Source organism: Bombina bombina, chromosome 2 (assembly GCF_027579735.1).
Source record: "Bombina bombina isolate aBomBom1 chromosome 2, aBomBom1.pri, whole genome shotgun sequence".
Taxonomy (NCBI): domain Eukaryota; kingdom Metazoa; phylum Chordata; class Amphibia; order Anura; family Bombinatoridae; genus Bombina; species Bombina bombina.
Genome location: NC_069500.1, coordinates 727,197,658 through 727,224,728, shown reverse-complemented (window position 1 = coordinate 727,224,728; position 27,071 = coordinate 727,197,658). Strand labels below are relative to the sequence as shown.

General features: G+C 39.7%; 1 protein-coding gene across 1 annotated transcript in view; it reads left to right on the top strand.

The window, feature by feature from the left end:
• Positions 1–27,071, top strand: part of DGKQ (diacylglycerol kinase theta) — a 539,130-nt gene that overhangs the window by 214,090 nt on the left and 297,969 nt on the right. Inside the window, exons 5-6 of the mRNA XM_053702740.1 lie at positions 6,059–6,184; positions 20,801–20,954. Of these exons, the coding sequence (XP_053558715.1) occupies positions 6,059–6,184; positions 20,801–20,954 (280 nt within the window). The remainder of the gene's footprint in view (positions 1–6,058; positions 6,185–20,800; positions 20,955–27,071) is intronic.

Sequence of the window (27,071 nt, the reverse complement as noted above, 5' to 3'; positions counted from 1 at the left end):
TGCACATATGTTGTGAGGGCCTGTGCACCAGTATTCAAGCTCCAGGGAGCTTTCGGTCGTGTGTATTGTGTCTGTGAAGACTTAATTTTTGCCATACAAGCCACTGATGAGAAGGTGTGGTGTTTAAATACTGGTGAACGGGCCCCCCAGAGGATATCTGCGTATGACACTAAAAACAGTAATAAGTTTTACTAGAAGCATTTTTACTTATAGAAGTGTACTCATCAGTGTATAGAAACTCGTATCATTATACAGCACAGTGTGGTGTGTGTGTGTGTATATGTATATATATATATATATATATATGTGTGTGTATATATATATATATATGTGTATATATATATGTGTATATATATATATATATGTGTATATATATATATATATATATATATATAAAATATATATATATATATATATATATATATATATATATATATATATATATATATAAAATATATATATATACACACACACAAACTTAAAATATATAGGAGCATGTATATTATTACTATTACTTATAATTTTTTATTGCACCAGAACCCAATGTTATATAGGCCCGCTACTGCTGCTGAGCTCCTATAAGCCTACATAGGTTTACTCTTTAACAAATGTTACAAGGAAATCAAAGCACATTTAAATATTTGAACTATAAATTAAAACCGTTTTTCTTTCCAAAGATATGGAGAGTCCACAACGTCAATTACTAGTGGGAATATCACTCCTGGCCAGCAGGTGACGGCAAAGAGTACCACAGCAAAGCTGTTAAGTGTCACTCCCCTACCCATAATCCCCAGTCATTCTCTTTGCCTCTGTCAATTGAGGAGGTGAAGTTTGGTGTCTGAAGAAATTAATTCCTTTTTCTCAGACGTTTTCCTTCAAGCAAGGATTTGGGTTTGGGTTTAGCTGAGTCCCCGTCAATCTGTTCAGTAGAGTAGTGGTGGCTTTTAAGCAGTTAGGAAGTTGTGAGGTAGTCTTTGCTTTGTTTCCTAACAGATTGCTGCCCATGGTACAGAAAGCCAGAGTTGGTTACTCTGTTCTTCCTTTTTCTACAGGTCTCTGTAAGGAGTATGTGTCCTTTCACGCCTTCAGAGCTGTCTTCCTGCTGGACAGCTAGACTTGCAGGTAAGTGCTTTTTGTTTCTAGGTCTTGGAGACTTGCACTTCAGAAGAATATTTCATATGCAGTAAATGGGGACATTTTTCTAAACCATTTGTACAGGATTCTCTTTGGCAGTGGGCAGGCAAATTATGTATGTTGAGACTAGGGGTTAATATTCCCTTTATTAGAATGTTTTCCACTTTGAGATAATTTTGATGAAACACTTTTAGTATGTGTGTGGGGCTTATGTTTTATACAGTGATTTGTGTATAAACTTAATATTTGGCAGTTGGTTTTCTTTCCTTGCTTAGCTAGAAAAGGCTAACTGACAGACTGCTTGAATGTTTGTGTAAATTTAGCTCCGGTGTTGTAGGCAGAGTGAAACGCGCGCCTTTTACTTGCTGCATAGTTTCCTCTCTCTGCCCGTCATGTGACTTCTATCTGTTGTCGGATATTCACGGAGTAGCGTCATTGAATTTGTCTCTTCAGTGTCGATCTACTATACGATCGTTTTAGAGACTTCTGGCAGCCAAATTGTGTATAAGTGTTACGGTAAGGCACCTCAGCCTGTCTGAGGTGTAGCGGGCCTGATTAGTTTATTATTTTAAAGAATTTTTGCATAACTTTAAGCGGCTGTGGTATTAAAAATTCTTAAAGTGACAGTGTATTTAAAAAATGTCTTCAATTTGGGGAATTTTTTATTTAGTATTATGGACATGGAAGACTGTGTCTTTTGACAAATGCTTGTAATGCGTAGAGGAACAAATTGTTTTGCCTATGCAATTCTGTGCTGCATGCTTAGCTAGAACATTTCAATTTAAAGATAAATTGTGGCCCGCTGAGCCCAATGTCTCCCAGGATGATCCTCTTAAGGCAATGCCACAGCTTTCTCCTCAAACATCCCAAGCCTCTATGGCGTCATATACAGTGCCCTGTTGTTCCTCTCAGCCTCCTGGAGGAGTTTATTTGCCTCCAGATTTTGCTGCACAGGTATCTTCGGCTGTATCTGCGGCATTATCTGCCTTTCCTATGGTGGGAAAACGCAAGAGTAATATTAGTAAGGTTAGTAAGGTTTCTGTTTCTGTAAGGTTTCTGTTCCACTTACATCTACACAGGTTGCCCTCCTTCAAAAGTCTGATGAGGAGGATACGTCAGTAGCCTCTGAGGGTGAAATTTCAGATTTGGACAGTATTATTCCTTCATCTGACACTGAAGAAGTAAACTTCAGATTTAAGCTTGAACACCTTTGTGTACTGTTAAAGGAGGTATTGGCTCATTTGGACAACTCTGATACTTCTGTCGTTGTCAACCCTAAGAAGTCTAGTAAACGTAATAAATACTTTATGTTCCTTCCTCTGTGGAAGTTTTTCCTATCCCATACCGTGTATTTCACAGGAATGGGAGAAGCCAGGGATTCCTTTATCCCCATCTCCCGTATTTAAAAAGATGTTTCCTGTTTCTGATTCAATTAAAGATTCTTGGCACACAGTGCCTAAAGTAGAAGGGGCTATTTCTACTCTGGCTAAGAGAACTGCAATCCCTATAGAGGATAGCTGCTCCTCTAAGGATCCCATGGACAAAAAGCTGGAAGCTTATTTGAAGATGATGTATGTTTATCAAGGTCTTCAAAGGAAACCTGCAGGCTGTATTGCCACAGTAGCAAGTGCAGCATCTTATTGGTGCGACACCTTGTCAGAATCAATTTTAGTAGAGACACAAGATAGGATTAACTGTCCTAACCCGCTGGGCATTGTGGCTAAAATTTTGGTCAGCTGATGTTACCTCTAAGTCCAAGCTTCTGGCGCTTCCTTACAAGGGTAAGACCTTTTTTGAACCTGGTCTGGTAGAAATAATTTCTATTACGGGTGGAAAAGGGTCTTTTCTACCGCAAGACAAGAAGAACAGACTCAAAGGATGTCAAAGTAATTTTCGTTGCTGTCGTAACTTCAAAGGTCAAAAGTCTTCCTCTCCCTTTTCCAAGCAGGAGCAGTCCAAGTCTTCTTGGAAGCCCAATCAGTCTTGGAATAAGTGGAAGCAATCAAAGAAACCCTCAGCTAAGTCTAAGTCAGCATGAAGGGTCGGCCCCCGGTCAGGGATCGGATCAAATGGCGGGGGGGCAGACTTCCTTGTTTTGTCCATGGTGGAGACGAGATGTCCCAGATCCTTGGGCTGTGGACATAGTATCTCTGTTTGTGGTGCCCAAAAAGAGGGAACTTTTTGACCCATTTTAGACCTAAAGTGCCTTAACAAGTTTCTCAGGGCACCGTCCTTCAAAATGGAAACCATTCGTTCCGTTCTTCCGTTGGTCCAAGAGGGTCAGTTCATGACGACCATAGACCTGAAGATGCGTATCTTCATGTTCTCATTCTCAGAGGATAGATCTAGACCAATCGACAAGAGACTCTCTCCTGTGGTGACTTTCTCAGCACCATCTGTCTCAGGGCACATGCTTCCGGAGACCTTCCTGGGTGATTGCGACCACGGAGGCCAGCCTGCTAGGCTGGGGAGCAGTCTGGGACTCGTTAAAGGCACAGGGACTATGGACTCTGGAGGAGTCTGCTCTCCCCATAAAAATCTTGGAGTTGAGCAATTTACAATGCTCTGATTGCTTGGCCTCAATGCTCCTTAGCCCGACTTATCAGGTTTAAGTTGGGCAACATCACCTCAGTGGCTTACATCAACCACTAGGGAGGAACTCAGAGTTCCTTAGCCTGGCACGGATTATTTGGTGGGCGGAAGCTCACAATTGTGGTCTATCTGCCATCCACATTCCTGGAGTGGACAACTGGGAAGCGGATTTCCTGAGCAGACAGATATTTCATCCCGGGGAATGGGCTATCTATCCGGAGGTGTTCTCCAGGTTAACCCTCAAATGGGTGGTGCCGGAGTTAGATCTGATGGCGTCTCTGCAGAACGCCAAGCTTCCAAGGTTCGGTTCAAGGTCAAGAGATCCTCAGGCTGCTCTGATAGATGCTCTGGCGGTTCCTTGGGATTTCGGTCTAGCATACCTGTTGCCTCCGTTTGCACTCCTTACACGATTTGTTGCTCGTATCAAACAGGAGAGAGCATCAGTAATTCTAATAGCTCCTGCAGGCTTCACAGGATCTGGTATGCAGACCTAGTGAAGATGTCATTTCGCCCACCTTGGAGTTTGCGTCTGAGGAAGGACCTTCTAACTCAGGGTCCATTCCTCCATCCAAATCTTGTTTCTCTGAAGCTAACTGCTTGGGGATTGAAAGCTTTGTTCTGTCTAAGCGTGGATTTTCTGAGTCGGTCATTGAGACCATGATCCAGACTTGCAAGCCTGTTACTCGAAAAATTTACCATAAGGTATATTGTAAATACCTTTATTGGTGTGAATCTTAGCGCTACTCTTGGAGTAGGCTCAGAATTCCTAGAATTTTGTTTTTTCTCCAGGAACGTCTGGAGTAAGGGTTGTCAGTCAGTTCTCTGAAAGGTCAGATTTCTGCATTATCTGTTTTGTTACACAAGCATCTGGCAGATGTGCCAGATGTTCAATCTTTTTGTCAGGCCCTGGTCAGAATCAGCCCTGTGTTTACACCTGTTGCTCCTCCTTGGAGCCTTAATCTTGTTCTTAAAGTTTTGCAGCAGGCACCATTTGAGCCAATGAATCCCATAGATATTAAGTTGCTATCTTGGAAGGTTTGTTTGTTATTGCCATCTCTTCTGCTCGGAGAGTTTCGGAACATTCTTTCATGCGGATAGGGCGGTTCTTCGTACTAAATTGAGGTTTCTTCCTAAAGTGATTTCAGATAGAAATATTAATCAGGAAATTGTTGTTCCTTCTCTCTGTTTCAATCCTCCTCATAAAGAACGTCAGTTGCACAACTTGGATGTTGTGCATGCTCTAAAATTCTAGTTACAGACGACTAAGGATTTTCACCAGTCTTCTGCCCTATTTGTTTGTTTCTCAGGAAAGCGTAAGGGTCAAAAGGCTACTGCTACTTCTGTTTCCCTCTGGTTGAGAAGTATAATTAGTTTTGCTTATGATGCTGTTGGACAGCAGCCTCCTGAGAGAATTACAACTCATTCCACTAGGGCTGTCTCCTCTTCTTGGGCTTTTAAAAATGAAGCTTCTGTGGAACAGATTTGCAAGTCTGCAACTTGGTCCTCTCTGCATACTTTTACAAATTTGATACTTTTGCCTCGGCTGAGGCCTCTTTTGGGAGAAAGGTTCTTTAAGCGGTGGTGCCTTCTGTTTAGGTCTGTCTGTCTTGTTCTCCCTCCCGGTTCATTCTGTGTCCTCTTGCTTGGGTATTGGTTCCCACTAGTAATTGAATGACGTTGTGGACTCTACGTATCTTATTAAAGAAAACAAAATGTATGCTTACCTGATAAATTTATTTATTTCCGGATATGGAGTGTCCTCGACCCCACCCTTAAGAATTTTTTACTAAACCTCAGGCACCTCTACACCTTTGGGTTATTCTTTTTCCATTTCCCTTCGGTCGAATGACTGGGGATTATGGGTAGGGGAGTGACACTTAACAGCTTTGCTGGGGTGCTCTTTGCCTCCTGCTGGCCAGGAGTAATATTCCCACTAGTAATTGAATGACGTTGTAGACTCTCCATATCTGGAAAGAAAGAAATGTATCAGATAAGAATACATTTTGTTTTTCAAAATTCCATGTTTAACTAAATCATGAATGTTTAATTATGACTTTACTTTCCCTTTAACTTCTAACTCTTGTATCATTTTTTGAAACACTGTTCCTTTTCATGAGAGCATACCAGGGGCTGAATGGTTTAAGCACTATACAAAAGTAATGTTTGTGACACTGTTATACATACAGTGCCCAAGACACTTGCATACTATTGAGCTTTGAATGATATAGTAATGTGAACTTACCTTTATTACCTACACCATGCAGGACCTATGATGCTGCTTAACCCAAAACAGAGAGCTGTTTATCAGTGCAGTGTTTGTATTTATTTCTAGGATACTTACCATCATCACTGGCGAGAAGGAATTTTTTCTTCAAGTGCCCGATGTGAGGTGTGCAAGAAAACCTGTGGTTCTTCTGAAGTTTTGTCCGGCATGAGATGTGAATGGTGTGGCATACAGGTATATGTTCACTTGTGTTTGGTCAATTTTGTATTTATCATATATATATATATATATATATATATATATATATATATATATATATATATATATATATATATATATATATATATATATATATATATATATATATATATATATATATATATATATATATATATATATATATCATGCCCTGTAAAATATTTTCCCTTGCACATTTTCTTTTGTTTAAAAAGAAAAGATGTAAAAAAAAGTTGCATTTACCTAGTGTTCTCATGTCTATTTAAAAAAAGAAAAGTCTTACAAAACATTCTAATTTATATTATATAGATGAATACACAATCACCCTTGTATGTATGGGGTGGGATGTTATACAAGGATTTTTCAGAATACAGTTAACTACAATGACAGGTATATTTTGAATTCTTTAAATTAGAATTTTATTTATGAATAACAGTGTGAAGCAATTACATTTCTTTCTTAAAGGAACAGTATACTGTTAAATTGTTTTTCCCTTAATGTGTTTCCAATTGCTTTTTTACCAGCTGCAAAGTATAAAATGTATGAGAATTTGCTTTTTAAGGTTTGTGTATATGAATTAGCTGATATTTTGTTTTGAAGCCACAACCTAATTTAAAATGGGATGAGCTTGTAGATATAATCAGATATCACTACTTTATCATATTATGTACATATACATGCTTATTTATCTAATATCTGTCTGTAAACCAAAGACCAATACTTGGAGACAACAATGGAAAATTAAAATTGTATTACCTTATTTGTTCTGTACCTCACTGGAAGTGTAATTTCTCCTGCTGTCTGTGTTTACACAGCTTATCTATAGCTTGGACCTGCAGCCACAAACTTTAAGAATAGGTGGGGATACCACAGGCTAAATCAACTATTTCAAATTAAAATATAAGGGTAAAGGAAATACTTGTAATAAATTTAAAGGGGGGAATTTTTTTGAGTAAACTGTCCCTTTAAAGTGGTGATAGTTCATGATTCCTTACTTGTGGGAATTCATCTCCTGACCACAAGGAAGAGGCAAAGACACCCACGTCAAAGCTTCCCTTTCCCTCGCAGTAGTTCTTTGCCTCAAGTAGATGGTAAGGATAGAGGTGCACAAGATTTCTTGAACAATTACTGGGATGTCAATCCCAGTTTTCCCCTCAATGGTTTGTACATGGAAGAGAAGGTTTCAGGTGAGTACTGGCTATGCAATGTAAATCTTTTCTCTGGAGTTATGGTCACAAGCCGGCCATAGACACTGCTGGGATAGTTCCTTTAGCCTCCTCCTGTTGGACAATGCAGATGTGCTTCCTCAATATATCCTCCACTATGGGCTAGATTTATCAAAGCTGAGGTGGACAGGGGCGTGTATACGCGCCCCAGTACGCCTCAGCTCGCCTGTGGTGGGGCGAAATTACCCGCAGGTAATCACCATTGCACACGAGCGCAATTTTGCGCTTGTGTGTAATCCCGCCCCATATATTGTTGTGTGTATACTTGGGCCTGAAAGTTTATACTTAATTGCTTTGGAAACTATCGGCCAGATTACGAGTTTTGCGTTATGAGCTGTGCGGTGCTAACGAGCAGTTTTTTCTCACCGCTCACTTAACTACAGCGCTGGTATTACGGGTTTTTACAAACCCGGCGTTATTAGGCAAGAAGTGAGCGTAGAGCACTCCAATACCAGCACTCCAATACCAGCGCTGCTTAAGTCAGCGGTGAGCTGGTCGTATGTGCTCGTGCACAATTTCCCCATAGACATCAATGGGGAGAGCCGGCTGAGAAAAAGTCTAACACCTGCAATAAAGCAGCGTAAAACTCAGTAACGCAGCCCCATTGATTCCTATGGGGAAACACATTTTATGTTTACAGCTAACACCCTAAGATGAACCCCGAGTCTAAACACCCCTAATCTTACACTTATTAACCCCTAATCTGCTGCCCCCAACATCGCTGACACCTACAGTATACTTATTAACCCCTAATCTGCCGCTCCAAACATCGCCGCCACCTACATTATATTTATTAACCCCTAATCTGCTGCCCCCAGCATCGCCGACACCTACATTATATTTATTAACCCCTAATCTGCCGCCCCCAATGTCGCCGCAACCTACCTACACTTATTAACCCCTAATCTGCCGCCCCCAACGTTGCCGCCACTATATTAAATGTATTAACCCCTAAGTCTAACCCTAACTCAAATATAATTTAAATAAATCTAAATAAAATTACTCTAATTAACAATTAATTTATTATTCATATTTAAAACTAAATACTTACCTATAAAATAAACCCTAAGCTAGCTACAATATAACTAATAGTTACATTGTATCTAGCTTAGGGTTTATTTTTTAGGGTTTATTTTACAGGCAAGTTTGTATTTATTTTAACTAGGTAGAATAGTTATTAACTATTTAATAACTACCTAGCTAAAATAAATTTACCTGTAAAATAAAACCTAACTTATGTTACAATAACACCTAACACTACACTACAATTAAATAAATTAACTAAATTAAATACAATTACATACATTAAATTAAATTAGCTAAATCACAAAACAAAACACTAAATTACAGAAAATAAAAAAACAAAATTACAGATTTTTAAACTAATTACACCTAATCTAAGAGCCCTATCACAATAAAAAAAGCCCCCCCAAAATAAAAAAAAAACCCTAGCCTAAACTAAACTATCAATAGCCCTTAAAAGGGCCTTTTGCTGGGCATTGCCCCAAAGAAATCAGCTCTTTTACCTGTAAAAAAAAATACAAACAACCCCCCCAACAGTAAAACCCACCACCCACACAACCAACCCCCCAAATAAAACCCCAACTAAAAAAAAATAAGCTCCCCATTGCCCTGAAAAGTGCATTTGGATGGGCATTGCCCTTAAAAGGGCATTTAGCTCTTTTGCAGGCCTATAGTCCTTAACCCAAAAAATAAAACCCACCCAATACACCCTTAAAAAAATCCTAACACTAACCCCTGAAGATTCACTTACCGGGAGAAGTCTTCATCCAAGGGGCAAGATGTCCTCAACGAAGCCGGCAGAAGTGGTCCTCCAGACGGGTAGAAGTGGTGTAAAATAAAAATAAACCCTAAGCTAGCTACAATGTAACTATTAGTTATATTGTAGCTATCTTAGGGTTTATTTTATAGGTAAGTATTTAGTTTTAAATAGGAATAATTTAGTTAATTATAGTAATTTTATTTAGATTTATTTAGATTATATTTAAGTTAGGGTTAGACTTAGGTTTAGGGGTTAATACATTTAATATAGTGGCGGCGACGTTGGGGACGATAGATTAGGGGTTAATAAATGAAAGTAGGTGTTGGCAATGTTGGGGGCGGAAGATTAGGGGTTAATAATATTTAACTAGTGTTTGTGAGGTGGGAGAGCGGCGGTTTAAGGGTTAATATGTTTATTATAGTGGCGGCGATGTCCGGAGCGGCAGATTAGGGGTTAAAAAAAATTATTTTAGTATTTGCGATGCAGGAGGGCCTCGGTTTAGGGGTTAATAGGTAGTTTATGGGTGTTAGTGTACTTTTTAGCACTTTAGTTATGAGTTTTATGCTACGGCGTTGTCATGTAAAACTCATAACTACTAACTTTAGAATGTGTTAGGGATCTTGTCGGTATAGGGTGTACCGCTCACTTTTTGGCCTCCCAGGACAGACTCGTAATACCGGCGCTATGGAAGTCCTATAGAAAAAAGGGTTTACGAAGTGTGCGGTACACCTATACCTGCAAGACTCGTAATAGCAGCGGGCGTAAAAAAGCAGTCTTAGGACCTGTTAACACTGCTTTTTTACCTTAACGCACAACTCGTAATCTAGCCGTAAGTGTCTTTCAATGCATATTCTCGCATCGCCACTTTAAAGTGAAGGTCAATTTTGACGAATAAGTGCTCGATTTTTAATTTTCCTATTAAAAACAAGGGAACTTTAATTCATCAAAATTTACATTTCACTCCTTTTCTTCAAAAACTTACCTTTCAATCCTGAAAGCTGCTCCAGCGCTTCCTCCACCCGTCGCAAGCCCTCTTCGCGGGTCCAAAATGACGAATCCAGCTTCCTGCAATCATAGTGTTGCATCAGGCCATGAACCCCCGGGGGGAAAGCCGTGATTGGAGGAAACCGGATTCGTCATTTCTGACGTAAGAAGAAGCTTCCGACGGCCGGGGGAATCACTGGTGCGGATTTCAGGATTAAAAGGTAAGTTTTTAAAGAAATGGAGTGAAATGGCAATTTTGATGAATTAAAGTGCCCTTGTTTTTAATAGTTTTATTTATTAATTCATCAAAATTGACCTTCACTTTAAAGGGGCACTAACCCCAAATTTTTTCTTTCATGATTCAGATAGAGTGTGCAATTTAAGCAACTTTCTAATTTACTCCTATTAGTAATTTTTTTTCTTCGTTCTCTTGCTATCTTTATTTAAAAAATAAGGCATCTAAGCTAAGGAGCCAGGCAATTTTTGGTTCAGAACACCGGACAGCACGTGTTTATTGGTGTCGTCCAATCAGCAAGGACAAACTAAGTTGTGAACAAAAAATGGGCCGGCTTCTAAACTTATATTCTTGGTTTTCAAATAAAGATAGCAAGAGAATGAAGAAAATTTGATAATAGGAGTAAATTAGAAAGTTGCTTAAAATCTCATGCTCTATCTGAATCATGAAAGAAAAAAAATTTAGTTCAGTGTCCCTTTAAGTTGAAATAATTTTTATTAGGTTTTTGAAAAGATAAACATAGTATGTGACATTCTTGCGTGTATTTATATATATATATATATATATATATATATATATATATATATATATATATATATATATATATATATATATATGTGGCCCTCGGTTTACAACGGTTCAATTTGCGCGGTTTCAGAATGACAACCTTTTTTTTCAGTCATGTGACTGCTATTGAAAAGCATAGAGAAGCTGTGCATTGATTAAAATTGTCAGTAGGTGCAGCTGTCAGCTTGTGTTGCAGCAAAGATTTGCAAGCCAAGCAAGCTGAAATTAATCAGTTTAACCAGACCTGAGCTATCGAGCAGATTTCAAAGGAACAAGATCTTCCTGTCTATAAATCAGTCCAGATTGGAATGCATAGAAAGAACTGTTTGCAGAAAAATGCAAGTAAAGTCTGTGTTGTGTGATTATTTTATTAGGTTTATAATGCTGTTTAGCATTTCAAGTCTTCATTTCAAAGCTTTAAAAATAATGTATTAGGTGTTACTTATGACGATTTTGAGAAGGGCCTGGAACCTATCTCCCTCACTTCCCATTGACTTACATTATAAACTGGGTTTCAATTTACAACGGTTTCGATTTACAACCATTCCTTCTGGAACCTAACCCCAGCGTAAACTGATGGCTACCTGTATATAAATATTTCAGCAGTGAAGCAGTTGTGCAAATAGCGTAAGGAGTTGCTCATGCACATTTCAAGTTGATTGCAGAGTTCAAAGCACGGGAGCGTGCTGTGATCAATTAACATGGGGTGCATGGTGACGCTCTGATTGACTAGAAGAACTGCCACTCAAATAACCCACATGAAAAATCGAAGAGAGAGCCTGCATTCAATGACGTAATGTAGCATGAATAAAAAGATGTATTTAGTGTACAGATGACCTGGGTAATAAATAAGCATATTGATATGCTAGTTAGTAGAAGACCTTTCCAAATATGTTTAGCAGTTTGGGAAGATTTACCATCACTTTAAAGGGACATGAAACCCAATTTTTTTTCTTTCATGATTTAGGTAGAACATACAATTTTAGACAACTTTCCAGTTTACGTCTATTATCAAATTTACTTCTTCTCTTGGTATGCTTTGTTGAAGGAACAGCAATGCACTACTGGTTTCTAATTGAACACATGGGTGAGCCAATGACAATCGGTGTATATGCAGCAACCAATTAGCAGCTAGAACCTATGTTTTTTGTTGCTCCTGAGCTTTCCTAGATAAACCTTTCAGCAAAGGATAACAAGAGAAGAAAGCAAATTAAATAATAGAAGTAAATTGGAAAGTTGTTAAAAATTATATTCTCTATCTGAATCATGAAAGAAAATTTTTGGATTTCATGTCCCTTTAAGTTTTAGAAGATGTCTGCTCTCTTATCTCCCTGATGACAGGGGCTACAATGAGAATGTCTAAGTAATCGTTTTGCATTTTGTTTATCTGTGTTTAAAGGTGATTTTGACATTGCATTTCAGCTACATTCAAGCAGCATGTGTCCGCCTGTACTTTTACTTCTATTGTAACCTCGTTTACAGGGGTTAAACACATAGGATCTGTAATGCAAAAGTTATAAGATCTATTCTAATGAATCAGATTGTTCGTTTTATTTTTGCATCAGAATGTCCCTTTAAGCTTGGACAATCAGTTTAAGATCCATACATTTGTTTGAATGTGCGACTTTTTAAAACAGAATGATTTTTTCTCTTGTTAAGTGTATCCAGTCCACGGATCATCCATTACTTGTGGGATATTCTCCTTCCCAACAGGAAGTTGCAAGAGGATCACCCACAGCAGAGCTGCTATATAGCGCCTCCCCTAACTGTCATATCCAGTCATTCTCTTGCAAGCCTCAACCAAGATGGAGGTCGTAAGAGGAGTGTGGTGTTTTATACTTAGTTTATTCTTCAATCAAAAGTTTGTTATTTTTAAATGGTGCCAGAGTGTATTGTTTATCTCAGGCAGTATTTAGAAGAAGAATCTGCCTGCGTTTTCTATGATCTTAGCAGAAGTAACTAAGATCCATGGCTGTTCTCACATATTCTGAGGAGTGAGGTAACTTCAGAGAGGGAATGGCATGCAGGTTTTCCTGCAATAAGGTATGTGCAGTTAATATTTTTCTAGGGATGGAATTTGCTAGAAAATGCTGCTGATACCGAACTAATGTAAGTAAAGCCTTAAATGCAGTGATAGCGACTGGTATCAGGCTTATTAATAGAGATACATACTCTTATAAAAATGTAATATAAAACGTTTGCTGGCATGTTTAATCGTTTTTATATGTATTTGGTGATAAAACTTATTGGGGCCTAGTTTTTTTCCACATGGCTGGCTTGAATTTTGCCTAGAAACAGTTTCCTTAGGCTTTCCACTGTTGTAATATGAGTGGGAGGGGCCTATTTTAGCGTTTTTTTGCATAGCAAAAATTGCAGACACAGACATCCAGCTTCTTCCTGCATGATCCAGGACATCTCTGGAGGGCTCAAAAGGCTTCAAAGTCGTTTTTGAGGGAGGTAAAAAGCCACAGTAGAGCTGTGGCAGTTGTTGTGACTGTTTGAAAAAACGTTTTTGTCTTTTATTATTCCGTTTTGGGTATTAAGGGGTTAATCATCCATTTGCAAGTGGGTGCAATGCTCTGCTAACTTGTTACATACACTGTAAAAATTTTGTTAGTGTAACTGCCTTTTTTCACTGTTATTTCAAATTTTGAAAAAATTTGTGTTTCTTAAAGGTGCAGTAACGTTTTTTATATTGCTTGTAAACTTGTTTAAAGTGTTTTCCAAGCTTGCTAGTCTCATTGCTAGTCTGTTTAAACATGTCTGACACAGAGGAAACTACTTGTTCATTATGTTTGAAAGCCATGGTGGAGCCCCATAGGAGAATGTGTACTAAATGTATTGATTTCACCTTAAACAGTAAAGATCAGTCTTTAACTATAAAAGAAATATCACCAGAAGATTCTGACGAGGGGGAAGTTATGCCGACTAACTCTCCCCACGTGTCAGACCCTTCGCCTCCCGCTCAGGGGATGCATGCTAATATGGTGCCAATTACATCAGGGACGCCCATAGCGATTACCTTGCAGGACATGGCTGCAATCATGAATAATACCCTGTCAGAGGTATTATCCAGGTTGCCTGAATTAAGAGGCAAGCGCGATTGCTCTGGGGTTAGGAGAAATACAGAGCGCGCAGATGCTGTAAGGGCCATGTCTGATACTGCGTCACAATATGCAGATCATGAGGACGGAGAGCTTCAGTCTGTGGGTGACATCTCTGATTCGGGGAAACCTGATTCAGAGATTTCTAATTTTAAATTTAAGCTTGAGAACCTCCGTGTGTTGCTTGGGGAGGTATTAGCTGCTCTGAATGACTGTAACACAGTTGCAGTACCAGAGAAATTGTGTAGGCTGGATAAATACTATGCGGTACCGGTGTGTACTGATGTTTTTCCTATACCTAAAAGGCTTACAGAAATTATTAGCAAGGAGTGGGATAGACCGGGTGTGCCTTTTTCCCCACCTCCTATATTTTGAAAAATGTTTCCAATAGACGCCACTACACGGGACTTATGGCAGACGGTCCCTAAGGTGGAGGGAGCAGTTTCTACTTTAGCAAAGCGTACTACTATCCCGGTTGAGGACAGTTGTGCTTTTTCAGATCCAATGGATAAAAAATTGGAGGGTTACCTTAAGAAAATGTTTATTCAACAAGGTTTTATTTTACAGCCCCTTGCATGCATTGCGCCTGTCACGGCCGCGGCGGCATTCTGGTTTGAGGCCCTGGAAGAGGCCATCCATACAGCTCCATTGACTGAAATTATTGACAAGCTTAGAACACTTAAGCTAGCTAACTCATTTGTTTCTGATGCCATTGTTCATTTGACTAAACTAACGGCTAAGAATTCCGTATTCGCCATCCAAGCGCGTAGGGCGCTATGGCTTAAATCCTGGTCAGCTGACATGACTTCGAAGTCTAAATTACTCAACATTCCTTTCATGGAGCAGACCTTATTCGGGCCTGGTTTGAAGGAAATTATTGCTGACATTACTGGAGGTAAGGGTCACACCCTTCCTCAAGACAGGGCCAAAGCAAAGGCCAAACAGTCTAATTTTCGTGCCTTTCGAAATTTCAAGGCAGGTATAGCATCAACTTCCTCCGCTTCAAAACAAGAGGGAACTTTTGCTCAATCTAAGCAGGCCTGGAAACCTAACCAGTCCTGGAACAAAGGCAAGCAGGCCAGAAAGCCTGCTGCTGCCTCTAAGACAGCATGAAGGAACGGCCCCCTATCCGGCGACGGATCTAGTAGGGGGCACACTTTCTCTCTTCGCCCAGGCGTGGGCAAGAGATGTTCAGGATCCCTGGGCGTTGGAGATCATATCTCAGAGATATCTTCTGGACTTCAAAGCTTCCCCTCCACAAGGGAGATTTCATCTTTCAAGGCTATCTGCAAATCAGATAAAGAAAGAGGCATTCCTACGCTGCGTGCAAGACCTCCTAGTTATGGGAGTGATCCATCCAGTTCCGCGGACGGAACACGGACAGGGTTTTTATTCGAATCTGTTTGTGGTTCCCAAAAAAGAGGGAACCTTCAGACCAATTTTGGATCTAAATATCTTAAACAAATTCCTCAGAGTTCCATCTTTCAAAATGGAAACTATTCGGACCATCCTACCCATGATCCAAGAAGGTCAGTACATGACCACAGTGGATTTAAAGGATGCCTACCTTCACATACCGATTCACAAAGATCATCATCGGTTTCTAAGGTTTGCCTTTCTAGACAGGCATTACCAATTTGTAGCTCTTCCCTTCGGGTTGGCTACAGCCCCGAAAATCTTTACAAAGGTTCTGGGCTAACTTCTGGCGGTTCTAAGACCGCGAGGCATAGCGGTGGCTCCGTATCTAGACGACATCCTGATACAGGCGTCAAGCTTTGAAGTTGCCATGTCTCATACAGAGATAGTTCTAGCATTTCTGAGGTCGCACGGGTGGAAAGTAAACGAGGAAAAGAGTTCTCTATCCCCACTCACAAGAGTCTCCTTCTTAGGGACTCTTATAGATTCTGTAGAAATGAAAATTTACCTGACGGAGTCCAGGTTATCAAAACTTCTAAATGCTTGCCGTGTTCTTCACTCCATTCCGCGCCCTTCGGTAGCTCAGTGTATGGAGGTAATCGGCTTAATGGTAGCGGCAATGGACATAGTGCCATTTGCGCGCCTTCATCTCAGACCGCTGCAATTATGTATGCTGACTCAGTGGAATGGGGATTACACAGATTTGTCCCCTCTGCTAAATCTGGATCAAGAGACCAGAGATTCTCTACTCTGGTGGTTGTCTCGGGTACACCTGTCCAAGGGTATGACCTTTCGCAGGCCAGATTGGACAATTGTAACAACAGATGCCAGCCTTCTAGGTTGGGGTGCAGTCTGGAATTCCCTGAAGGCACAGGGATCGTGGACTCAGGAGGAGAAACTCCTTCCAATAAATATTCTGGAGTTAAGAGCGATATTGAATGCTCTTCTGGCTTGGCCTCAGTTAGCAACACTGAGGTTCATCAGATTTCAGTCGGACAACATCACAACTGTGGCTTACATCAACCATCAAGGGGGAACCAGGAGTTCCCTAGCGATGTTAGAAGTCTCAAAAATAATTCGCTGGGCAGAGTACCACTCTTGCCACCTGTCAGCAATCTATATCCCAGGCGTGGAGAACTGGGAGGCGGATTTTCTAAGTCGTCAGACTTTCCATCCGCGGGAGTGGGAACTCCATCCGGAGGTGTTTGCTCAACTGATCCATCGTTGGGGCAAACCAGAACTGGATCTCATGGCGTCTTGCCAGAACGCCAAGCTTCCTTGTTACGGATCCAGGTCCAGGGACCCGGAAGCAACGCTGATAGATGCTCTAGCAGCTCCTTGGTTCTTCAACCTGGCCTATGTGTTTCCACCGTTTCTTCTGCTCCCTCGACTGATTGCCAAAATCAAACAGGAGAGAGCATCAGTGATTCTGATAGCGCCTGCGTGGCCACGCAGGACCTGGTATGCAGACCTAGTGGATATGTCATCTCTTCCACCATGGACTCTGCCTCTGAGGCAGGACCTTCTAATACAAGGTCCTTTCAATCATCCAAATCTAATTTCTCTGAGACTGACTGCATGGAGATTGAACGCTTGATTCTATCAAGGCGTGGCTTCTCCGAGTCAGTCATTGATACCTTAATACAGGCTCGGTAGCCTGTCACCAGGAAAATCTACCATAAGATATGGCGTAAATATCTTTATTGGTGTGAATCCAAGAGTTACTCATGGAGTAAGGTTAGGATTCCTAGGATATTGGCCTTTCTCCAAGAGGGTTTGGACAAAGGCTTATCAGCTAGTTCTTTAAAAGGACAGATCTCTGCTCTGTCTATTCTTTTGCACAAGCGTCTGGCAGAAGTTCCAGACGTCCAGGCATTTTGTCAGGCTTTGGTTAGGATTAAGCCTGTGTTTAAACTGTTGCTCCCCGTGGAGCTTAAACTTGGTTCTTAAAGTTCTTCGGGGAGTTCCGTTTGAACCCCTTCATTCCATTGATATTAAACTTTTATCTTGGAAAGTTCTGTTTTTGATAGCTATTTCCTTGGCTCGAAGAGTCTCTGAGTTATCTGCCTTACATTGTGATTCTCCTTATCTGATTTTTCATTCAGACAAGGTAGTTTCTGCGTACCAAACCTGGGTTTTTACCTAAGGTAGTTTCTAACAGGAATATCAATCAAGAGATTTTTGTTCCATCATTGTTTCCTAATCCTTCTTCAAAGAAGGAACGTCTTTTGCATAATCTGGACGTAGTCCGTGCCTTGAAGTTTTACTTACAGGCTACTAAAGATTTTCGTCAAACATCTGCCCTGTTTGTCGTTTACTCTGGACAGAGGAGAGGTCAAAAAGCTTTGGCAACCTCTCTCTCCTTTTGGCTTCGGAGCATAATACGCTTAGCCTATGAGACTGCTGGACAGCAGCCCCCTTAAAGGATTACAGCTCATTCTACTAGAGCTGTGGCTTCCACCTGGGCCTTTAAAAATGAGGCCTCTGTTGAACAGATTTGCAAGGCTGCGACTTGGTCTTCGCTTCACACCTTTTCAAAATTTTACAAATTTGACACTTTTGCTTCTTCGGAGGCTGTTTTTGGGAGAAAAGTTCTACAGGCAGTGGTTCCTTCCGTTTAAGTTCCTGCCTTGTCCCTCCCATCATTCGTGTACTTTAGCTTTGGTATTGGTATCCCACAAGTAATGGATGATCCGTGGACTGGATACACTTAACAAGAGAAAACATAATTTATGCTTACCTGATAAATTTATTTCTCTTGTAGTGTATCCAGTCCACGGTCCGCCCTGTCCTTTTAAGGCAGGTCTAAATTTAAATTAAACTACAGTCACCACTGCACCCTATGGTTTCTCCTTTCTCGTCTTGTTTCAGTCGAATGACTGGATATGGCAGTGAGGGGAGGAGCTATATAGCAGCTCTGCTGTGGGTGATCCTCTTGCAACTTCCTGTTGGGAAGGAGAATATCCTACAAGTAATGGATGATCCGTGGACTGGATACACTACAAGAGAAATAAATTTATCAGGTAAGCATAAATTATGTTTTTCATTTTAGCAAAGGATTTACAGAAAGAATGTATCTCTTGATTTAGTTCAGTAGGGCAGACAGAATCAGTCTACTTGTATGTGTTTATGTGTGTATGTATTTATGTATGTATGTATGTATTTATATATGTTTGTATGTATGTATTTATGTTTGTATGTATGTATTTATGTATGTATTTATGTATGTATGAATGTATTTATTTATGTATGCATGTATGTATTTATTTATGCATGTATGTATCTATCTATGTATGTATGTATTTTTGTTTGTATGTATTTATGTATGCATGTATGTATATATGTATGTATATATGTATTTATGTATGCATGTATGTATTTATGTATGTATGTGTTTGTATGTATTTATGTATGCATGTATGTATTTATGTTTGTATGTATTTATGTTTGTATGCATGTATGTGTTTATGTTTTTATGTATGTATTTGTTTGTATGTATGTATTTATGTTTGTATTTATTTATGTATGTATGTATTTATGAATTTATGTTTGTATTTATTTATGTATGTATGTATCTATGTATTTCTGTATTGTGTGTATGTATGTATTTATGTATTTGTTTGTATGTATTTATGTATTTGTTTTGTATGTATTTATGTATTTATGTTTGTATTTATGTATTTATGTTTGTATGTATTTATGTTTGTATGTATTTATGTATGTATGCATGCATGTATGTATGTATGTATTTATGTTTGTATGTATTTATGTATGTATGTTTGTATGTATTTATGTATGCATGTATGTATATATTTATGTTTGTATGTATTTATGTATGTATTTATGTTTGTATGTATTTATGTATGTATGCATGTATGTATGTATTTATGTTTGTATGTATTTATGTATGCATGTATGTATGTATGTATTTATGTATGCATGTATTTATGTTTGTATGTTTGTATGTATTTATGTATGCATGTATGTATGTATTTATGTTTGTATGTATTTATGTATGTATTTATGTTTGTATGTATTTATGTATGTATGCATGTATGTATGTATGTATTTATGTTTGTATGTATTTATGTATGCATGTATGTATGTATGTATTTATGTTTGTATGTATTTATGTTTGTATGTATGTATACTTGCATGTCTGATTTTGTGGGATTGTTTCAATTTGTCCATCTGTGTGTATAAGAAAATATCAAACAAATTGTTCCTCTATCTGGATTCATGGCATATCTGAGCTCAGTCCTCTTAAACCCGGGCTTATCTGATTGATATGTGAATTTTTTTATATATATATTTGTATAATTTTGCAATTTTTGTCCATCCCCTTTGAGAACAAGTTTTGTTAATACTGCAGAGCATATAAGCTAAAACATGATAATATCAAGGTTGCTAAATGATTTCAGCCTGAGAGTAGCTATGGTCACAGTGTTCCTATAAATGTAATTGTTTTTGTGAGCCCATGTACACTAAATCATAATAGCAACAGCTGTAAATTGTGGCCACCAAAGCATTTTACCTAAAACCCACTTCCCCTAAAGTTCTTACAGTCTACTTAAGAAGAATTAGGGGTGTTTAATATACTTATCGGTAACTTGTAGAAAAGGGACGTGTAGCGGTTAAAGGGGCAGCAAATAAAAAAGGACAGGAAGCAGCAGTTGTTTAATGAGACATAATTTAGAGCTGGAGGGAGCTAAGAGCGTACGTGAGATTTCAATGAATATGTAATAGTTTTTGGAGATGGTCACATTTTATGTGCTAGAGTAAAATATATGATTTGCGGCAGCTTAATTAGAAACAGTAGTATCTAAGTATTGATCAAAAAGCCAAAAGTCAATGTTTATGGAGATATCTTTAAATATAGCAAATGCACATGTTTACGACATGAGAAAAAGCTACAATCCTTTTTTTTTTTTTTTTGAAGGACCATTAAATACAGTAGAATTGTATAATTAACAAGTGCATAATAAAACAAAAAACAAATCAACACTTGCTCTACATTTCATATAAGCAGGAGATTTTTTTCTGATATGTATTTTTCCCCTTATTTACCGGCCCCCTGTATCATGTGACAGCCATCCGCCAATCACAGACTGGTATATGTATGCACTGTGAACTTATGCACATAGTAGAAGCTGGTGAATATAAAAAGACTGTGCAACATTTGATAATGGAAATAAATTGCAAAGTCTCTTAAAACTGCATGCTCTGTCTGAATCAGGAAAGTTTAATTTTGTTTTTAGTAGTGTCCCTTTAACTGAAGCTTTTGTTTCTTGTTTGTAGGCACATGCTGTATGCTATAGTATCCTGACACATGAATGTACCTTTGGAAGGCTCAGAAATATGGTGCTCCCGCCTCACTGTGTGCGCCTGCAGGCACGGAACTTCAGCAAGATGCACTGCTTCAGGATATCAGAGAGCATCCAGACCGAGCAAGGTTTGTGTCAATTCTGTCCCCTATGGCAGCGTTATAGGTGTGGAGAAGGTTCTTGTCAACCCTTTGTTTTTACAGTAAAGATTTATGTATATTGTAAACAACATTATTGTTGTTAAGGAGTTCCAGAAAATTTGGGCAACATATGTTGAGGATTATATTTGCTTCAGTAACCGGACATTGCACTCATATAATAATTGTCAGATCCATCTAAACGAGAGTTGTTCAAATATATTAGTTTTTGAATTGTACAATGAATGATTTTGTTGCTTTGGGTTTTGTATGTATCAGCCAACGAGCAGAAGATATCAGGGATCAATTGTACAAAGCATTGACTAATAATTTGCCTTTAGATTACAACAATTTTAACATAATGTTTCAACATGTTTAACTGTGCCTGATTTTATCTCTCCTTGCCCTCAGCAAAAGAGATTAGATAAGGGAGACCTAGGTTCAACATAGTTTCACCAATTGCTTATTAGAAACTAATATGTTATCCTTATTTCTTCAACATTTAAATAATATAACTTAGAAAAATACACCTATATACTATTCTCAATCTAGTATTTGCTTTGAATACATCATTATATTCAGCATTTATTTACGGTTTAATGTCCCATTAATTAAATGCATACTGTATTCTCTAAATGGTTTATTAAGTTTTAATGCTTAATGTTCATTTCTTTCCTATGGCATGGAGAGTCCACGACGTCATTCCAATTACTAGTGGGATATTCATCTCCTTGCCAGCAGGAGGAGGCAAAGAGCACCCCAGCAAAGCTGTTAAGTATAACCTAACCTCCCTTACCCATAATCCCCAGTCATTCTCTTTGCCTCTGTCAATGGAGGATGTGCGAAGTTGGTGTCTGAAAATATTTAATCCTTTTATGGGTACTTTTCCCTGCAAGCAAGGATTGGGGTCTAGCTGTGTCCATGTCAATGGTCAGTGGTGGCTTTTAACAGTTAAAATGCGGCGAGGTAGTCTTTGCTTTACTTTTAACACTTTGCTACCCCTTTGCAGAAAGCCAGAGTTGGTTACTCTGTTCTTTCTTTTTTCTTCATAAATGGAAAGAGTCCACATCTGCATTCATTACTTTAGGAAATTCAGAACCTGGCCACCAGGAGGAGGCAAAGACACCCCAGACAAAGGCTTAAATACCTCTCACACTTCCCTCATCCCCCAGTCATTCTTTGCCTTTTGTCCCAGGAGGACGGCAGATAAGTGTCAGAGAGTCTTCATAGGGATCATCTGCATCTTGCTATGTTCATCTCCTATGGGGTCCTCTTTGGGAGGACCCATTTGAAGGAGCTTTTGGGCTCTCAAGTTCTGGTTGGGTGGCCAAGTTCTCCCCTTTCCGTCCTTCCCTGGGGGTTGGTGATTGGGGTCCTTTCTGTTCCCCTGTTTTTCAACCCTGCCTGCCGCTTGGGCTGGTTCGGTGTAGAGCAGGATATGAGATCTGTTGTACGTCCTCGGGTCATTTGAGGTTCGGTGAGCCTCTTTGAGATTCTGTGATCCACCATGTTCTAGATGTTGAGAAAGACTGGCGGCTTTTGGATAGCCTGTGATGTGCCCACTGTTTAGTGGATGTTTTTGCAGTCTGACGATTAGGGTTTGATATCTCTTTTCAGCTGCTCTTACTTGCCTGCAAGTATTCTATTTCGGAGTCATCCTGGTATGACTATAGAGTGTGGTGTTGACTCAGGTGTTCCCTTATCTGGGGTTGCTGCATGTATTCAATCTCTGGATACACTGAGTTATCTTGTAAATTAAAGACTCTGTATTCAGTTGTCCTTTGGGGTACGGTTGCACTGTTTTTAGGAGCAGTTTTCTCCTCCGTTTCAGATTCCCGGTCTTAACCTTGTGGCTTCTGTAAGATCCGGGGTCTGGGCGTTGCCTGCCTTGTTTCTCAAGACTGGTTCGGGTCACTGTGAGCTTGGTTCGGTTTTTGGGGTACCTTATTTTATTTAAAATTTGTTATACCCTATTTAGGGGTCTTCTGAAATCCTTGATTTTTTCTTCAATGTCTTCTTTTTGGGAGGTTTCAGTAGTTGATCCCTTTTTTCTAGTAAGGGGTGTGTGGTTGGGGACCGACTGCTGGGTGACAGTGTCTCCTGGAGGCGTGTTGGCTCAGTCAAGTCTATTTCTGTGGTCTCTAGCAAGGCTTATGGACTATCTGCGGGTCAGTGTCCTTAGGGCTTTTTCTTTTTTCAAAGTTTTCTTGGCCCACCCGTTTTGCATTTCGTGTCCTCTATAGCTTGAGTATTGTTTTCCCAAAAGTAATGAATGCAGCTGTTGACTCTTTCCATTTATGAAGAAAAACATAAATTATGCTTACCTGATAATTTTCTTTTATTCTAGGTACTAAAGGACAGCAGCACTTAAGAGGTTAATCCTCATGGATCCATTTTGGGGCAAAGTTATCCTTTTTAGTTAAGGATACATCTTATGGACAGATCTGTTTACATTATGTGCTTAAATTAAAGGTTCACAGTAAGAGACTTAAGGATAGAAGGATAGAGTTCACTTGGCTGAGTGGTTAAAGGGTTTTCCTTTATTGTTGGAACATAGGCATAGACATTGGGTTTAAAATTTGATTTACGTTACAGACATGTTTGGAGATATAAGTTCAGAGAGACTATAATAACGGTTTTGCTTTGAGCCGTTTTTACTATTTTCCACACACTTTTTAGTGGCACAGTTCATTTTCTTATCGGCTCACGTGACGCCCGCACTTCCGCTGTATGGGAGCGGAGCTTAGTGAGACTGTAATGTGTAGGAGGTGTCTCGCATTGATGATCAGTGTCCTTGAGTCCTTACATTTTCTCATCAAGCAGATCGTTTTGTCAAGAGGAGAGGATCTCTGCACGAGAGTCTGGCTTCCTCTTTCTAAGCCTCAGGCAATCTGAGGTATCTGTTTGCTAATGATAACAAATCTCTAATAAAATTTGAAAATTATTTTATTTCAATAATTTTATTAATTTATTAACTTAATTCTGTAGCTATGGATTCAGAATTAGATCAGTCTATGTCTGTGGATAAATGCTTACTATGTTTAGAGGCTCAAATTGTCCTGCCAATGGAATTTTGTTCCTCATGCTTAGCTAAAACTTTAACATTTAAAGACAAATTGCCCCCTTATGAGCCAAGTGTCTCTCAAGATAATGCTGTGTGTGACATGCCTCAGCTTTCTCCTCAAACGTCCCAAGCCTTAATTGTTTTTCATACTGTGCCTTCTGTGTCCTCTTTTCCCCTATTTTACCTGGGGATTTTGCTGCTCAGATTACTTCTGCAATATCTGCGGCTTTGTCAGCTTTCCCTTCTTCGGGTAAGTGTAAAAGGAAATCTAAACATTTGTCTGTTAGCAAGGTTTCTGACTCTAAAACTGCACTGGTCAACCTTTCTCAAATGTCTGACAAGATGGATACTTCAGTAGCTTCTGAAGGTGAAATCTCAGAATCTAATACTATGGGAGAAAACTCTTGTGAATCTGAAGAAGTTAATTTCAGATTTAAAGTGAAGGTCAATTTAGATGAATCGGTGCCCGGTTTTTAATAAACCTATTAAAAACAAGGGCACTTTAATTCATTAAAATTGACATTTCACTCGTTTTCTTCAAATACTTATCTTTTAATCCTGACAGTCACTGCAGCGCTTCCTCTGCCCGTCGCAAGCCCTCTTTGTGGGTCCAAAATGACGATTCTGGTTTCCTCCAATAACGACGTTGCCTCAGGCCATGATTCCCCCGGGGGAAGCCGGATTCATCATTTCTGATGTATGAAGAGGCTTCCGACGGCCGGGGGAATCGCTGGAGCGGCTGTGAAGATTAAAAGGTAAGTATTTGAAGAAAACAAGTGAAATGTCAATTTTGATGAATTAAAGTGCCCTTGTTTTTAATAGGATTCTTAAAAACCGGGCACCGATTCATCTAAATTGACCTTCACTTTAAGCTTGAACATCTCCATTTGCTACTGAAGGAGGTGCTAGCTACTTTGGATGACTCTGAACCTTCAGTTGCTGTCAACCCTAAAAAGTCTTCTAAACTTAAGAGTTTGATTCTCCCTCTTCTGAGGATGTTTTTCCTGTTCCAGACAAGATGTCTGAAATTATAGCTCAGGAATGGGATATGCCAGGGGTTCCCATTTCCCCTTCCCCTGTTTTTAAAAAATTGTTTCCTGTTGCTGACTCCATTTGTAATTCGTGGCAACTGTACCTAAAGTAGGAGGAGCCATTTCTACTCTAGCCTAAAAGAACTACTATTCCTATAGAGGATAGTTGTTCTTTTAAGGATCCTATGGATAAGAAGCTGGAGGCTTACTTAAAGATGTACATCCATCAAGGACTACAGTGGCAACCAGTGGCAAGTATTACTACGGTTGTGGGAGAAGCATCTTACTGGTGCGATGCCCTTTCTGATTTGATATCAGAGAAGACTATGATTGAGGAGATCCAAGATAGGATCAAAGCTCTTAAATTGGCCAACACTTTCATCTGTTATGCCAGCATGCAGGTAATCAGACTGGGAGCTAAGTTGTCTAGCTTCACTGTCCTAGCTCGTAGAGCTCTGTGGTTAAAATCTTGGTTGGCTGATGTTTCTTTTAAGGCCAAGCTTTTGGCTTTACCTTATAAGGGTAAAACTCGATTTGGGCCTGGTCTGGCAGAAATCATTTCAGAGATTACGGGTGGAAAAGGATCTTTCCTACCTCAGGACAAGAAGAATAGACCTAAGGGTTGACAGACTTCTAATTTTCGTTCCTTTTGCAACTTTGAAGGACAGAAGTCCTCCTCTTCCAGACCAATCCAGGTCCACTTGGAAATCCAGCTAGCCCTGGAACAAGGGAAAGCAAAACAAAAAACCTTCCGCTGACTCTAAATCAGCATGAAGGGTCCGCCCCAATCTGATTTTGAATCAGGTGGGGGGCAGGCTTTCTCTTTTTCGACAGGCTTGGATATGTGATGTCCCAGATCCATGGGTTGTGGACATAGTATCCCAGGGTTACGAAATAGGATTCTAGTCTCTCCCTCCAAGGGGCAGATTTCTCCTGTCAAGACTATCCTCAAACCAGGTAAAGAGGGAGGCCTTCTTAAATTGCGTAAAGGAACTATCCTTCCTGGGAGTTATTGTACCAGTCCCTCTAGAGGAACAAGGTCTAGGATTCTATTCAAATCTATTTGTGGTTCCCAAAAAGGAGCAAACCTTTCGTCCCATCCTAGATCTAAAGTGTCTCAACAAATTCCTCAGGGTTCCGTCCTTCAAGATGGAAACTATTTGTTCCATTCTTTCATTGGTTCAGGAAGGTCAGTTCATGACGATCATAGACCTGAAGGACGCGTATTTACACGTTCCCATTCACAGGGATCAATACCAGTTTCTAAGGTTTGCCTTCTTGACAAGCATTTCCAGTTTATTGCCCTTTCGTTTGGTCTTGGCACAGCTCCCAGAATATTCACAAAGGTTCTGGGAGCCCTATTGGCAGTGATCAGATCACAGGGAATTGCTGTGGCGCCTTATCTAGACTACATCTTGGTTCAGGAGTCCTCTTTTCATTTAGCAAAATTTCATACAGAGATGTCTTTTCTACGTTTTCACGGGTGGAAGGTGAATCTGGAAAAAAGTTCTCTAGTTCCAACTACAAGAGTGTGTTTCCTAGGGACAATCATAGATTCCCTGTACATGAAGATTTTCCTGACGGACGTCAGAAAATCCAAAATTCTTGCTTCTTGCCTTTCCCTCCAGTCTGATTTTCGTCCATCAGTGGCTCAATGCATGGAGGCGATTGGTCTGATGCTGACTTCCATGGAAATAATTCCTTTTGCTCGGTTCCATCTGCGACCGTTGCAGCTTTGCATGCTCTGTTAATCGAACAAAGACCATTCAGATTTATCGCAGAGGATAAATCTGGACACCCTGACAAGAGACTCATCTGTCTCGGGGCACTTGCTTCCTGAGACCTTCTTGGGTGATTGTGACTACGGACGCCATCCTGTCAGGCGGGGTAGCTTTTTGGGGTTCTCTGAAAGCTCAGGGCCTGTGGTCTCGGGAAGAGTCTTCTCTTCCCTTAAACATCTTGGAGTTGAGAGCAATCTTCAATGCCTTGACAGCTTGGCCTCAATTATCTTTA